This window comes from Aristolochia californica, unplaced genomic scaffold, assembly GCF_029961685.1.
Source record: "Aristolochia californica isolate CCGP_79_NKW_82.1479 unplaced genomic scaffold, dmAriCali1.0.hap1 SCAF_7, whole genome shotgun sequence".
In the NCBI taxonomy this organism is placed as follows: domain Eukaryota; kingdom Viridiplantae; phylum Streptophyta; class Magnoliopsida; order Piperales; family Aristolochiaceae; genus Aristolochia; species Aristolochia californica.
The window spans coordinates 38,660,096-38,675,661 of NW_027182268.1; the positions used below are offsets into that span (position 1 = coordinate 38,660,096).

The 15,566-nt window shown below is 40.3% G+C and overlaps 3 protein-coding genes and 3 non-coding genes across 7 annotated transcripts; 5 read left to right on the top strand and 1 right to left on the bottom strand.

The window, feature by feature from the left end:
* Nucleotides 1-319: 319 nt before the first annotated feature.
* Nucleotides 320-401, top strand: TRNAS-GCU (transfer RNA serine (anticodon GCU)). The gene has a single exon. It is a non-coding gene; the product is annotated as a tRNA-Ser (tRNA).
* A 1,910-nt stretch (nt 402-2,311) lies between these two features.
* On the top strand, nt 2,312-6,479 carry LOC137936196 (protein DETOXIFICATION 42-like). Its single transcript, XM_068780762.1, has 13 exons — nt 2,312-3,081; nt 3,354-3,475; nt 3,604-3,939; nt 4,049-4,242; nt 4,398-4,533; nt 4,656-4,752; nt 4,948-5,048; nt 5,157-5,320; nt 5,537-5,608; nt 5,697-5,813; nt 5,910-6,005; nt 6,091-6,212; nt 6,304-6,479. The coding sequence occupies exons 1-13, from the start codon at nt 2,987-2,989 to the stop codon at nt 6,353-6,355; spliced, it is 1,704 nt and encodes a 567-aa protein (XP_068636863.1). The 5' UTR covers nt 2,312-2,986; the 3' UTR covers nt 6,356-6,479.
* Nucleotides 6,480-8,404: 1,925 nt separating this feature from the next.
* TRNAS-GCU (transfer RNA serine (anticodon GCU)) lies at nt 8,405-8,486 on the top strand. Its single transcript has one exon. It is a non-coding gene; the product is annotated as a tRNA-Ser (tRNA).
* Nucleotides 8,487-9,115: 629 nt separating this feature from the next.
* On the top strand, nt 9,116-10,583 carry LOC137937668 (uncharacterized). Of its 2 annotated transcripts, none has more exons than XM_068782780.1 (3): nt 9,116-9,653; nt 9,836-10,021; nt 10,144-10,583. In XM_068782780.1, exons 1-3 carry the CDS (start codon nt 9,210-9,212, stop codon nt 10,438-10,440), a joined length of 927 nt encoding a protein of 308 aa, XP_068638881.1. In that variant the 5' UTR covers nt 9,116-9,209; the 3' UTR covers nt 10,441-10,583. The 2 variants fall into 2 exon arrangements, with proteins under 2 accessions (XP_068638881.1, XP_068638879.1); XM_068782778.1 differs by having other exon boundaries at nt 9,122-9,725.
* Nucleotides 10,584-10,958: 375 nt separating this feature from the next.
* Nucleotides 10,959-13,746, bottom strand: LOC137937053 (putative pentatricopeptide repeat-containing protein At5g52630). Its single transcript, XM_068782088.1, has one exon. The coding sequence runs from the start codon at nt 13,724-13,726 to the stop codon at nt 11,885-11,887; it is 1,842 nt and encodes a 613-aa protein (XP_068638189.1). The 5' UTR covers nt 13,727-13,746; the 3' UTR covers nt 10,959-11,884.
* A 106-nt stretch (nt 13,747-13,852) lies between these two features.
* On the top strand, nt 13,853-13,934 carry TRNAS-GCU (transfer RNA serine (anticodon GCU)). Its single transcript has one exon. It is a non-coding gene; the product is annotated as a tRNA-Ser (tRNA).
* The last annotated feature ends 1,632 nt before the right edge of the window (nt 13,935-15,566 follow it).

The window sequence follows — 15,566 nt, forward strand, 5'->3', positions numbered from 1 at the left end:
CCCGTCATGCGGTCGTTGACATTTCGAGTAGAAGTTGATTAAGCGATTGGAAAGGAGAGCACGGTTTCGGGAGCCACATTTGACAACGTGTGCGTGGAGTTGTAGAGATGGACCTGGAAGAAGTAAGGGACTGAAAGAGAATGCAAAAGGCGAAGAAAGTTGATGAGAGCTGCCAGACGGACGACAGAGAAGTGGAAGCGGAACTGGATGCCTCAGGAAGGGGCGTTTGATGAAATCCGCACCCGCCGAGCGCCACCATTTGAAGTTCAAAACACAAAACTTAAATAATATTATAATATAAAAAATTATTATCAACAGCGTCGCTTTGGCCGAGTGGTTAAGGCGTGTGCCTGCTAAGTACATGGGGTTTCCCCGCGAGAGTTCGAATCTCTCAGGCGACGGATTATTTTTCAAATTTTTATATCCAAAGCTTTTCTATATATATATATATACCCTTTTTCCTCTTTAAAAAATACCCTTTATTTAATTATCTAATAATTAATTAAAAGTACCTTTAAAATTAAAATGAACAGTCTTCCTCTCTCTATGTCTTTCTCCAAATGAAGCTTTGGATCTTCTCCCACCTCTTATATCGTCAAAGAGAATGAACATAAAATCACCAACAAGACTTGTTTGCATATGTGCCCGAGTCCACATTAATTACAATAACATGTTTTAAGCCTAGCATTCTAGAGTTCATTTTTCAAAAAGCTTTTCCGATAAATCTACAATAGATCACGATGGTTCAAAACATTGAATCAATTTTATTTTGACATACATCTATAGTTCTAAATTTGATATTCGGAAGCTATATATACATGGATTTCAAATATGTACTCTGTCTCTAAAGGGATATACACCCTCTACAAAGAGCATACACCATATTGCCAAAGATTTCATTCATACATTGCCAAGATGTATTGTATTTGTATCATTTTCAAGGTTAAGTTAGTACCCCATGAAACCCAATATGTATCATTGAATATGTAACACATGACGAGGACACGTACATGCACCTCAATATGTATATTAATATGTTTTTAAAGTTGGCCTTTTTTTTCATTATCTTAGGCAAAACCATTTAATGTAGAAAATATACTTGATGATCGATCTTTTCATATTCATTTGATATTTTAGAACTTGGTATTCAAGTCATTATAACTCTACTATTTCTTCAAGCTTATGATATCCTTATTAGGGTAACCACCTAATCTATCAAGGTATGTGTTTAGGATTAATTTATAATTTTTACATTAACCCTTTAAGTTATTTTAAATTAATTATTAATTATTAATTATTGATTATTAATTATAGGTATGCTTAAGAGAACATATGACAAAACCGTCCTAAAAGAAGTGGACATCAATCACGTTATACCAGGCACGGGGAGCTTGCTTAAACCCTTAAAGAACTTTCTTCAATCGATACAACACATGCTCTTATTTAATCTATGACATACTAGACATCCAATTGGCAAATAAGCCTCCTCATGTAAGCTGCTAATACTAATATCAAACAAATAGTGTCAAGATGACTAATGGGGAAAAAAATCTCGAAACAGTCTAGGCTTAAAAAAATTAATTGCGCGATTGAAAAGAAGGGTTGATGAAGATCACAGAGCTTCGGGAGAAGAGGAAGACACCATCGCTACAAGAAAAATTAAGTCAAGAAAGGTCGCCCCTATGTGCATGAATCCAAGAAATACATTTTTACTTGGAAATATTGTTTTAGCTTTTCCTGAAAAAAGCACTGATATGACTAAAAGTTTAGGAAATTTTACGATTTTAAAGCAGTTTCTTTCGTTTCATTTGTAAAAGAAGAAGAAAAAAAGGATAAGATTTCTCAAAATGATCGTCTTTGTCAACTGTTTTGCTGCTTAAATTCTGAAGCTTTACGTTGCTGGCTTCTTGCGTGAATTCACTGTGCCGACCCTACAAACCGATTCTGCTTCCTCCCACATTCAGCAACAAAAAGCAGTAGAGACAAATTCTTTACTTACCATTTCGTTTTTTCTTCAACGCGTCAAATGTCACCCTCTCTCGTCTCATCTAATCATTCATGAAGAACGCCCAAGGTTTCATCTTCTGACCCGAGAACAATCGGGGGAGGTACACCTATCCCTCTCGTTTTCTCGTATTTGTTTACGCGAGTAGGTGACAGCCCGGGGAGTTGCAACCGAGGAAGATGTTTCCTTCTTTCATCTACCCTCCAGATCGCAGTAAACTTTTCCTTGCACTTTCCATGCAGTTTCGGCGAATGAAAGTGGTGCGGCTGCAACTGTCCTGCACGCCAAAAACCCAGGGACACTTGGCTGCTGTGAGCGGCTTTCTTCCTCCTCGGACTTCGAGCTGCTCGGTTTTACGGAATTTCGCTTGAATTGCGGCTTCCAGTCACCCAGAGAGTACGATATATAATCCTCTGTTGGAGAAAGAAGTCATCTATGATCTACCATTTTGCACAACCAGAGCAGTAAAAAAATTCTTCAGGGAAGTGATACCACCTTCCATCTTGGGTGTATCTGGGCAGTGACGTACCTCCTAAACAGGAGACGTCTTGGCCTTAATTGGGCATCAAACCCAACGAAGACCGCTTCTTCAATCTTCTCTCGCCTTGGCGTATGTTTTCTCGGTTTCAAGCCGTTCGAGGTACAGAAGCTGAACTGGGGGAGGCTTATTGGCCCAACTCCATCTCTCCCAGAAATAGTTCAAAAAACAAGACTAGTCGATCCCTCTCAGGAAATATGTTGTGTCTTTTTCTTTTGGCCTGCTCATATCGGTTTTGCGATTCCTCTTTTCCGGAAATCGTGGTCTGCTTCGTGCGCTTTTATGATTGTTGTGCTTATAAGTAGCACAATCTGAATGGATCCAGCAGAGATCAATTGAGGTTACCAAACATTGTGTTCTGCTGCAGACGAGTCCGAACCCGATCCTGTTGGAGTTTTCGTAGAGCTTGAAATCGTCGGTTTCTTATAAAGGCGCTTGCGAATATGGAAGCTGAACCCAACTCGCAAGAAGATAGTCATCTAAATTCCTCCAATGCTCGACATAAATCCCCTCTTCGAGTTTTCTTCAATGACATAAGGTACTGGCTCTTTCTGCTACTCCCGAAAGTTTCTCCTCTTTTAAAGCCTTGTAACTGGACGAATTTCTTTATACCTGATGAACAAAGAACAGTAATAAATGGAACCCAAGGTTGCATAATCTGTGAATGTGAAAAACGTGAGCTGCATCTTGGAACTGTCGTTGATACCACTTGCATGCGTGCCACCTTTCTGGAAGGTTTTGTTTCACTGGTTTCATAGATATTTCGAACATAGAGTTGTATGATTGAACTGTTCCAAATTATGTGACCAGGCTTGTTTGCAAGCTCGATTCATTAGGATTGGAGATAGCTCGTATTGCATTTCCCGCCGCTCTGGCCCTGGCAGCCGACCCAATTGCTTCTCTAATTGACACAGCATTCATTGGACGAATAGGTTTGTCTTCATCCAACTTTCACAGAAGTCTAGCATTTATCCTTGATGTTATGCTTCTAACTGACCCTAAAACTGAGACTTTAGCATAGTTAAGATATTTCCTTTCTTTTCTGATGAATCATTTGCAGGCCCAGTGGAGCTGGCTGCTGTAGGAGTTGCCATTGCTATTTTTAATCAAGTGTCGAGGATTGCTATCTTCCCACTGGTCAGCATCACAACATCCTTTGTCGCAGAGGAAGATGTTGCATGTAGGAAGAGTACTATAGATGAATCCCAGGATTTGGAGAAGGCTTCTCCTATGAAAAATGAAATGAAAGGGTTCATTTCAAGTGGCAGTGAGGGAACTTCATCCTCTGTTACAGAGGAAGAGACTTGTTGTGGGAAGCATATTGAAGATGAAAGTCAAAACTTTGAAAAGGCTTTTCCAAAAATCAATGAGATGAAAGAGTTGATCCCTAGTGGTGGTAATCATTCTGCCACAATTATGTTGCTCAGTTCATGCCATGAAGTATCCTGCATTGTGGAAGCGCTACAGACATTCTAATTAGTTTCTGCTGTTAAACTTTCTATCAGATAATGAAAAGGCAGTGAGCAAAACCTCATCATCTGTTGGAAAATCTCTGAGCCAAACCAAACCTGTGCATAAGAAGAAACACATTCCAACAGTGTCAACAGCTTTGGTTATTGGGGGAGTGCTTGGCCTTCTTGAAACTGCTTTACTTATTTTTGCAGGAAAACCTTTCTTAAACATCATGGGCGTGAAGTCAGTAAGTGCAATCATCAAACTCTTGTTGCTTCTTGGTTATGTGGTGCAAATGCTTCTACTCTCCTAATTGTTAATACCTATTTCAATCTATCTGAAAGGTATGTATCCAGTGCTTTATTACATATGAGACTAACTGCATGACCCCTTGTTAAATAGGATTCACCTATGCTTCACCCTGCCTCCCAATACTTGACATTGCGGGCACTTGGTGCACCTGCTGTTCTTTTGTCCTTAGCCATGCAAGGGGTCTTTCGAGGATTCAAAGATACAAAAACCCCTTTATATGCTACTGGTGAGTAGACAAGTTACAAAAATTTCTCATATTTATGTCACCATTCACATTTAGCTGGAGATAATTAGTTCATGCTAGATGAACCTAATTCTAATCTGGATGTGTTTTTTAATTTGATTCAGTGGCCGGAGATCTCACAAATATTATTCTTGACCCAATTTTCATATTCACTCTCCGCCTTGGTGTGATTGGTGCTGCCATTGCTCATGTTATTTCTCAGTAAGTACACTGATTGAAAATTCACCTGACCTGTATATCCTCTTCTCCTGTGATTTATTGACAAAATAGTATGACTTTCTTGGAGTCTTGTTTGGTGAGAATCAATTATCTTCATGTATTTATGTATGTCTTTGGCTGCCAAAGTTACAGCTTCTAGTGCATTCTGCAATTGACTCAGAATATTCTTTGTTTCAGGTACTTGATTTCACTGATACTGTTATTGCGACTAATGTCAAGGGTTGAGGTCTTGCCCCCTAGCTTCAAGCATCTGCAATTTAGTCGGTTCCTTAAAAATGGTATGTCATGCCTTCGGCCAATGTAAATTTGCATCAATAAGCTCTTGGTCTCATCCGGCATTCATTTGAAAAGTTCTTACAGTGGTTTATGTACTGTGCTTCAAACAGGATTTTTGTTGCTTGGAAGGGTCATAGCGGTAACATTTTGTGTGACTCTGGCCGCATCTCTGGCTGCAAGACAGGGGTCAATTCACATGGCAGCTTTCCAAATCTGTTTGCAGGTTTGGTTGACCACATCTCTTCTTGCAGATGGATTGGCTGTTGCAGGGCAGGTAACAGAGTTGTTCTTACATTTCAATGAAGTTTGGACATTAGAAAAGAGTTTTAGAGAAATCAGCAATACATCGTCTCTCTCGATTCTTAGTAACTTCACTTTACAGAACTGGTGTACGCCTTATCTAAAATTTACTGAAGTAAATTCGATCCGACAAGAGATCTCTTTCCTTCTTCTCATACTGTTCAGTTTGTGTTAATTGTGCTCTTTTCAGGCAATACTAGCTACTGCTTTTGCTGAAGAGGATCTTAAAAAAGCAACAGTAACTGCTGCTAGAGTCTTGCAGGCATGTTGAAAAGAAACTTAAACACTTCACATAAGCAGCAATGTGATATCTGTCTAAATCTACTATCTTTTCTTTCATTCATTTGCAGTTGAGCCTGGTTCTTGGATTGGTACTCGCTGTTGTGCTTGGGATAGGCATGCAGTTTGGCGCCAGAATATTCACAAAAGATATCAATGTTATAAAACTCATGCATATAGGGATCCCGGTATAACTTGACTGCCTTTCTGTCGAAATTTAGTTATTTTATTGAAGCAAATATCAATGCTCTTGAACTGAAAATTTCACTCGTTTCTTTTCTCAGTTCGTAGCTGCCACCCAACCCCTTAATTCCATAGCATTTGTCTTTGATGGAGTCAACTTCGGAGCATCAGATTTTGCTTTTTCTGCCTACTCCATGGTTAGAATAGAATCCCTCATTTGATAATTCTTTCCGAAAGCAAGTCCATCAAACACACCACGACAATGGCTTTTTGGCTTTTCAGATATTTGTGGCCGTCATCAGCACCGTTTGCTTGTGGCTTCTCTCGTCCAGTTATGGGTTCGTTGGCATCTGGATTGGTCTTACTATCTATATGAGCCTGCGCATGTTTGCCGGGTTCTGGAGGTGAGAGTTTTTGATCTTGTGAATGAACTCCCTTTCTCTTCCTTTTTCTGTTTTCACTCGAGGAGAAACTGTTTGCTGTGATCTTTGGCAGGATGGGGACGGCGAGGGGACCTTGGACTTATCTCCGGACTCAGATTATGTGATTGCCTTTCCGCATATGAACATGTATTTGTATGTTTTATGGCGTTCATTCCTTGAACTATGATTATTGGGAGGATGTGTTTCTGTGTTGAAATTTTTTTATGATCATTTTCTTTTCTCTCTTCATTTAGAGTGACATAAAAATCCTATAAATGGATGATTTGATGCATCTAACTACTTTAGAAACATCATATTTTCTACCAACTCAAAAAGACTTTTGTTATTCTAAATAAACTCTATATCTTGGAAATCGATAAATGTTTTAAAATTTTTAAATATTTACTACAAATTTCTCAAAACTTTATAAATTTAATACAAAATGCATCCATTATACCAAGATTTTTATAGTGGTTCACAATCACTATTTCATATTGTTACTTTACTACCGGGGGTACTTGTTAAACACCTAGTTTATACTATCTAAAAGATCGACCTGTTAGGAGCGAAAGACATAGGTACTTAACCCAGGACCATAACATCATACCCCACCTCGCGAGCCGATGACCACGGCGGCGCAACGACACTAACCCAATCACGATAATACCTAGACGCGACCTACCAGTATTTTAGTCTGGCCTTTGCGCGTCCTGGGACTCGAATTCATGACGTGGGAGCCCGCTCTGACACCAAATGTTAAACACCTAGCCAATACTACCCAAAAGACCGGCCAGTTAGGAGCAGAAGACATAGGTACTTAACCCAGGACTATAACAGTACTCTTTCCCTCGACTTGAAAATTCTACTCCGAAACACCTAATGACACCTAGAACAATAAACCAAACTGGTTCAAATTTACAATACCTACCCAAAACATATAGGGACTTACGATTAATCGTACTAGGTGCAACTACCTACACCCAAAAAGGAATTTCTTACAAGTTTGTCAATATGAAACTAGATTGAACATGACACAAGTGAAGGACAATTGTCACTTAATCCTACACCTACAACAATAAACCAAACTGGTTCGAATTTACAGTACCTACCCAAAACACTTAGGGACTTACGATTAATCGTACTAGGTGCAACTACCTACACCCAAAAAGGAATTTCTTACAAGTTTGTCAATATGAAACTAGATTGAACATGACACAAGTGAAGGACGATTGTCACTTAATCAGACATATAACAATTAGTACACAAGAAAATGGTACACTTTATTCAAAGCTCTAGAATAGCATCAAGAGAAACCAAATAAAGAAAATTGAAAACAAGTGAAAACAATAGCTCAAGGATGAATGTGATAAAAACGTCTTGTCCATTGAAAAGTGGATAAGATATATTTAGCTCTTAAGACTAAAACCTTGAAAATGATCACCACATCCATCTTGGATTTGAAAATGAGAGAGGCTTCAAAGATTTTGGGAAAATTGGAATTTCCTGTAGGAAGCTTGGTTGATTTAGCCGGAAAAAACTTGGGTATTTATAGGAGAAATTCAAGTTTGAAAAACTACCCACAAAAACGTCAAAAAGAAATCCAGTCTTTAACGCTAGAGAATGGATTGAACGCCCGACCTCCGGCGTCGACAAGATAGTACACGACTTGGTCGCACTGGGGAAAATGTGGTCGTCGGGTTTGACACCGTTTACCATCATGTGACGGAGAAAGCTCCGGGAGCTCGTTTTGGGCGAAAGGCGAGATGACCGAGCTCCACGAAGTGGCCCATTTGACGGGAATCTACTCGAAAGCTAAGCGGGCGTCATGTGATCGCTGACATTTCGAGTAGAAGTTGATTAGGCGATTGGAAAGGAGAGCATGGTTTCGGGAGCCACAGTTGACAACGTGTGCGTGGAGTTGTAGTCCCTTATAGAGATGGACCTGGAAGAAGTAAGGGACTGAAAGAGAATACAAAGGGCGAAGAAAGATAATGACAGCTGCCTGACGGACGACAGAGAAGTCGAAGCGGAACTGGATGCGGCAGAGGTCTTTGAGGAAATCGCAGTAGCATTGATGAAATCCGCACCCGCCGAGCGCCACCATGATAATCTTTGGAAGTTCAAAACACAAGAATCAGATTAGAATCATTAGATCTAAAATTATTATCAACAACGTCGCTTTGGCCGAGTGGTTAATGCGTGTGCCTGCTAAGTACATGGGGTTTCCCCGCGAGAGTTCGAATCTCTCAGGCGACGGATTATTTTTAAAAATTTTCACACGGGTTGGATTTACACGAATGGGGTGGGGGCTAGTCAGGTTTACGGGGACAGGTTACGAGGATGAAAGTAACAGGTAATGATCTCTTTCTCCCTTATCACTCATTATTTCCACATTTGACGCCTAGGCTAATGATTATAATTTCCATGGTTAGAGTTGAAAAACTACTTCAATCATCTTCATGGAATCTAATTAAAGTTTGCTTCGTTTAAATCGATCACGCTGTTCCTGTGAAGACCAATAAAATATAATAAAACCGCCATCAATAATTCTAATTGATTTTCGTCTAAGGAGAAAAGTGGTGCGCACTACGCGCCAGGAGTAACTTAGTAAGAAGCATTTCATGGAGCCTTTTAATTAAAGAATGGAAAGCATGTGACCTTTGCCTATCGCTATCATTTCTCCTCCCTCCAAAGGCAATCAAAATTCGGCTCAAAGCATCCCTTAAATCTCGCTCATCCACCCCTTGCCTCCCAACCGGCTCCCCCAGCCGCTCCTCTCTCCCAACTCCAAGCTCGGCGGCCTAGGCTAGACTTGGCAGCGTGGCTAAAGGCTGAGCCATCTTCCCGCCGAAAAAAAAACAGATTAACGGTTCACTATTTCTGATTTTAAAACGAGGAGCTCCCCTTTAACAGTTCGGACACCTGAAAAAGAAAAACTCCACCTCTCCCTCTCTGCAGTCACTGGCAGTGGAGACGACAATGGCAGAGGAGCAAGAAGCTTTATTCCACTCTTACCCTTGTGAGGTCTACTACGTGCAGAGCCCTTCCATCGTTTCCCACTCCAACAGCCCGGACTGCAGGATCCCGGACTCGGCCTTGCTCTCTCCTTTTCCCCTCGGAACTGCCTACAACGCCACCAATATCAATACCTGCCAAGAAGTCTCTCGCTTCATGCTCTCTCGCTACTCTTCCTCTCGTGGTTCGAATAACTCGTTCCTCCGCGAGAAGAAGATCGGTTACGATCTCCGCAGCCAGGAAAATGGCGACACCGAGCCCCAGACGGGCGTATTGGTGGAGTACGGAGAAGGAGAACAACAAGACGATGAGGATGGCGACGTTGGAAGGAAACTTCACGGGAGTCTCTCATTCAGCTACTCGTCTGCTTGGTATTGCGTTTGTTTTCAGATGCTGTGGAGGTTTCTGGTGAGTATGGGAATCTCATTGCTTATCTTCTTCCTTGTAACGAGGCCGCCGCCTCCAAGAATTTCTGTCAAGGTATATACAAACGGAACTCATTCTCGAACGATCTGATCTTATCTCAAGAAAGCTTCCTTTGTTTATCGGTTTCTGTTACTGAAAGAGGAATGTTCTACCTATCACTCCAGATATCTGGGATAAGAGAATTTGCACTCGGAGAAGGGGTAGATGGATCAGGCGTCACCACCAAGATGCTGACGTCGAATTGCTCCATAGATCTGGAAATCGACAACAGATCAAAGTTCTTCGGACTTAACATTCGTCCCCCATTGATAGACATGGCTTTTGGGCGCCTCAATTTCGCAGCTACACAAGTAAACCATTGTTAACAGAAAGCCTTTGCTTTTCTTTACATCTCCTACTGTGAACTCTCTCTCTCCCTCTCTTTGTTCTTTGTTTTGCTCTGATGCTGAAAGAAACTGCAAATTTTATGCAGGGACCGCGACTATACGTGCCGAGCGACAGCTTGGTGACATTCCGGCTCTTCGTAGCCACAAAGAACAAGCCCATGTATGGGGCGGGAAGGGCCATGGAAGACATGCTTCAATCAGGGAAGGGCCTCCCTCTAGAGATCCATATGAGACTCAGCTCCAACATAAGGGTTGTGTGGAACCTCATCCGCCCACAATTCCACCACCGCGTGCAGTGTCTCCTCTTCCTCGACAGAGCCTATGATCGCAAGCACCGAACGCAGTCCTACAATAGCACCTGCACTATCATATCCCACGCTTGATTCAACACATAAACTGTAGAATCTTTCAACATATAAACCATCTAAAAGTGGCATTGTTGTGTTCTTCTCCATTATCAGAATTCATGCTTATACTGTATAAGGATTGTGTTATTACTGAATTTTGCAATCAAAATAGCACTGCGTTTTAGTAGGAAACATTAGAAAAAAAGTGGGGATGACAAGCTTTTTAGTAACTAAATTTTTCTAGTAAAAAATGTTCACCTCAATTCCAAAAATTTTTAATAGGGATAGGAAAATGAGTTCTTATTAGAGTAAATATGAAACAATGGGAAAAATAAACTAAGAAGTCGATGTGTAAGAAATCTGATCAAAGGGATTTTTCTTCGACAAAATAGCTATGAAAAGGAAAATGATTTTCCTCCTATAACAACACAAATGGTTCCTCACCTGCTCATCTTTGTTCTAGAAAAGATTGGTGCGTAATCTTTTGAATCGATATCACCTGCAACCACAAGAGCACTTACATGAATTTGGAAGAAGTTTGCACAGACCTCAATTCCAGATCTCTGGCATCTTCTACAGTCAATCATAATGATAGATTCTATCAGTAACACCACCCTTTTACTTCTCTTCAATTTTGGAATAACAAATAACAGTAGCCAAATTACAAATAGTTAAAGAATCTCCACAAGAGGATGGTCCATCCTCAAGCCCATGGAACCATGGATATCTGCTAATGAAATGTACTCATCCCAGTACTATAACATGTCCCTTTTACAGCAGCACTGTATCATAACAAATATAACTCCTACAGTAAATTCCAACAAATCCAGGATTCAAGTCCACCCATCTAATCTCAGTCATCTGAACCAAATATCATTCAAAAACAAGCAACAAAAGTACCTTGTCTCTGCTTTGCAACCCAAAATCTAAAATTGTCACTTCCAAGTCACTGATGTTTCCGGTGACTACCTGAAACTTCTTCCACGATTGCATTGTGTCCAAATCCCAGCTTCTTCAAGTGCTAACTTTAATTATTGTGATCACACTACCAACAACGGTGAATTCTTGGAATTGAATAACAAACAAAGAAGGCAGTTCAAATGCCATATCTAGAACTCAAAAGACACTTCATAAATTGCAATGCAAACTCAATTGATGACACCTGAAAAAAGCTGAATTATCACTGAAGATTAGATGTACACAACATCTTCCAAGCTCAATTAGATCCACAGAAAAGCCTCTTATGTTTGTCATCCATTTAATATAACCAGCAGCCAATGAAGGCAAGGCAACAACATAGTCATGCAAGAAGTTAAGTCAATCCCACTTGGTCCCAGAGCTACAGGCATTCAGTTCAGACATCAAAACACCAGATTCTTCCAATAATACTTTATTCATGCAAAGACCTGCTTCGGAAACCACCATTTTGCTGCACTTAAAAAAACAGTGAACAACAGCAACCCAATTAGTGATAACAAAATCACCAATAATCCCCACAAGAGCAAGCCCCATCTTCGAAGTGATGGAACCGATTGATATCTCTGAGAATAATAATCCTAGCAGCACACTTTGATACAAACTTGATGGCAGTGTGACAATCTCCACATACCCGCAAATTCTTCATCACACGAATCGGCCTCCCAGGTGGGAATGTAAGGAGCGCAAATGCTATGGCCAGCCTCTCACTGTGATAATTAATCACCTGCTTCTTCTCCTGATTATCCAAATCACGTAAAACAAAACTTGTATCAGCAACATAACCTGCTTTCTCCATTTCCTCCTTTAGTTCCTCCAACTTTTTATATATTGCTTCTGTCATAGGGTGTGAATGGTCACTCGATGCAAATGTGTGGACCCTATTTCCCTCTTCAACCCAACTCAAACCAGTCTCTTTCCTTACACCTCGGTCCCGCATGGCTTTCCTTGCTCTAGCAGCTTCCACCCATTTCCCTGCAGCAGCATAAGCATTTGAGAGCAACATATGCATTCCTGAGGTCATTGAACCCAGTTCAGAAAGCTTATCAGCTGCCAAAACTGCAGTCTCTGTGTCACCATGTATGCGGCACCCAGTCAATAAAGCACCCCAGACAGATTCAGTAGGCTCTATTGGCATTTTTGAAATTAAGTCCACAGCTTCAGGTAAGTTGCCTGCGCGGCCAAACAAGTCCACCATGCAAGCGTAATGCTGAGGTCCAGCCTCGATCCCATATTCACTCATCATCTTAAAATACATTTCACCTTCTTTAACAAGGCCTGCATGGCTACAAGCATATAAAACACACAAGAAAGTGATAAAATTTGGTTTATGTCCCTTCAAGCTCATCTCTTCAAAAAATTCAAAGGCTTTCTTAGTGTGCGCATGTTGTGCACAAGCAATTAGCATTGAATTCCATGCACCTAAGTTTCTCTCAGACATCTCATAAAAAACGCAGTAGGATCTTTCTATAACCCCACACTTTGAGTACAAAGAAATCAAAGCGCTGCCCACGAAACAAGATGAATCAAAGCTCGTCTTTATACATAATGAGTGTATCTGAGATCCCAACTCTAAGAGCGTCAAATGTCCACAAACTCGTACTACACTCGAAAACGTAAAGTCATTAACTTCCAAATCCGCAACTAAAGCTTGCTTAAAGAGCCTTAAAGCTTCTACATCTTCACCCAGTTGGGCGTATCCATAAATTAAACCACTCCAGGAAACCACGTTCCTCTCGGGCATTTCGTCAAACATTTTACGAGCATCCACAATTTGATTGCATTTCGCGTACATATCCACCAAAGAACTACCCACAAAAACGTCAAAAAGAAACCCAGTCTTTAACGCTAGAGAATGGATTGAACGCCCGACCTCCGGCGTCGACAAGATAGCACACGACTTGGTCGCACTGGGGAAAATATGGTCGTCGGGTTTGACACCGTTTACCATCATGTGACGGAAGTAGCTCAGAGAAAGCTCCGGGAGCTCGTTTTGGGCGAAAGAAGAGATGACAGAGCTCCACGAAGTAGCCCATTTGACGGGAATCTCTTCGAAAGCTAAGCGGGCGTCATGCGGTCGCTGACATTTCGAGTAGAAGTTGATTAGGTGATTGGAAAGGAGAGCATGGCTTCGGAAGCCACATTTGACAACGTGTGCGTGGAGTTGTTGCCCCTTGGAGAGGGACCTGGAAGAAGTAAGGGACTGAAAGAGAATGCAAATGGGGCGAGGATTTGGGTCAAGGGAGAAGAAAGTTGATGAGAGCTGCCAGACGGACGACAGAGAAGTGGAAGCGGAACTGGATGCCTCAGGAAGCGGCAGAGGTCTTTGAGGAAATCGCAGTAGCATTGAGAGCTGGCGTGAATGACAGGAAATCCGCACCAGCCGAGCAGCGAGCGCTCCCATCGTAATATTTAGTTCAAAAGATAATAATCAAATAGATAGTATACAAAGCGGAAAATTATTATCAGCAACGTCGCTTTGGCCGAGTGGTTAAGGCGTGTGCCTGCTAAGTACATGGGGTTTCCCCGCGAGAGTTCGAATCTCTCAGGCGACGGCTAATTTTTAAAACCTATATGTAAAGTTTTTCTTGAGGATTTCATGCCTAAATTGGATTTTTCTTCGTGTATATTATTGTATAACTAATATATATGGGTGGCTGGTGAGACGCTATGCAGATTCATCAAGGAACCGACTCTCGTAGCTATGTAACCTGGGTCAGATCACCCCAGTGAGGTCCGATCACCCTCTTGATTGAGGAGACCTTGCAAGTGGCACTTACCCAGAATATAAAGAGTAATGTGACACAATGGATCCTAAATTTATATCAACCTGACCAAATTTGTATGTCAAAATATTTTTCCGATTTTCAAACTTCATTGTCGTTACCCTTTTTGATCTTTTAAATCAAATTATTAAAAATACCCTTTTATTTTATTATCTAATAATTAATTAAAAGTACCATTAAAATTAAAATGAAAGATTTTTCTCTCTCTAAGTCCTCTCCAAATGAAGCTTTGGATCTTCTCCTATCTCTCTACTGTAAAAAAGAAGGGGCATAAAGGGTGTGCGCCCATGTCAAGGTAGGCATCAGGTCGGGTTTCAGGGGGAAGCAGATTCAGGTTTCTAATTTCACCCCACGGGTCAAGACAAGGTGGTAAAAAATCCTCCAGGTTATAGGTTGAAGACAGGTTTTTTCAAACTCAACCCATACTCGACCCACATTTGAGTTTATAAATATATGTATCACTGAATATGTAACACATGATAGGGACACATACGTGCGCCTTCATATGTGTATTTAGGATATTCTTATTAGGTTATATCAAGTTTACGATATCCTTATTAGGGCAACCACCCAATCTAGCAAGCTATGAGTGCATTTAGGATTAGTTTTAATTTTTTACATTAACCCTTTAAGGTACAAATATCCTTGTTCTCTACACTAAGAAAATTGGCTTATTTAGGATTGGTTTTAAGTTTTAAAATTTTGATTAATAAAGTAATCATAGTTAGTCTCTCTTTAATTAATCATTCATTTGATATTAAGTTTGATCTACATTTTTCTTCTTCACGAGTATCAATTATAATTTGCTTTTTATTAACTATCCACTAAATTTCAACAGTACCAATAATGATCCACTTTTTAAGCTATTCATTAATTCGAGACTTAAAACTTCATCAACTTTTTTCTTCATAATATAATTTTTCTAATTGAACCTCTTAAGAAAAATTCTTCTTCTTTTATTGAGTGATGAAATTTGCAACTTGCTTTTTTGATATTTTTTTTTTGCTCTTCTAACATAATTCCAACCATAAAAGGATTAGGATAGAGTTTGGTGGGTAGTCATGAAATGAAGAGTATATTAACCCTAATGCTAATTCGGTGTCTCCAAATTGAATGCCAGTACCAAATCAAACTGGCTCGTATTATAGTCCCTAATTATACCCATAATTTTTTTTATTTTATGTATGAATCACAACTGATGAGTAGCCTACGAATATTCCATACTAATTAAGCAAGGACATAAGACAAGTTCATAACATTCGATTAAGTCTTTTAGCTCAATGGCCATGTCGGTATGCAATTTCCCAAGCAAGAAATGTGAGGTACTGGGTTCAAGTTTCGTTCATATCTTATAAATAATAATACTATGGTCAATCTCCAAAAAGAACAAGAAAAACTCTT

What these genes read in the sequence shown, in the direction of transcription:
- LOC137936196 (XM_068780762.1), top strand. Translation starts at nt 2,987, where the DNA reads ATGGAAGCTGAACCCAACTCGCAAGAAGATAGTCATCTAAATTCCTCC. An exon ending in GTTTTCTTCAATGACATAAG is followed by an intron (nt 3,082 to 3,353) that starts GTACTGGCTCTT and finishes TTATGTGACCAG; the next exon opens with GCTTGTTTGCAAGCTCGATT. An exon ending in AGCATTCATTGGACGAATAG is followed by an intron (nt 3,476 to 3,603) that starts GTTTGTCTTCAT and finishes AATCATTTGCAG; the next exon opens with GCCCAGTGGAGCTGGCTGCT.
- LOC137937668 (XM_068782778.1), top strand. Translation starts at nt 9,210, where the DNA reads ATGGCAGAGGAGCAAGAAGCTTTATTCCACTCTTACCCTTGTGAGGTC. An exon ending in CTCCAAGAATTTCTGTCAAG is followed by an intron (nt 9,726 to 9,835) that starts GTATATACAAAC and finishes CTATCACTCCAG; the next exon opens with ATATCTGGGATAAGAGAATT. An exon ending in TCAATTTCGCAGCTACACAA is followed by an intron (nt 10,022 to 10,143) that starts GTAAACCATTGT and finishes AATTTTATGCAG; the next exon opens with GGACCGCGACTATACGTGCC.
- LOC137937053 (XM_068782088.1), bottom strand. Translation starts at nt 13,726, where the DNA reads ATGCTACTGCGATTTCCTCAAAGACCTCTGCCGCTTCCTGAGGCATCC.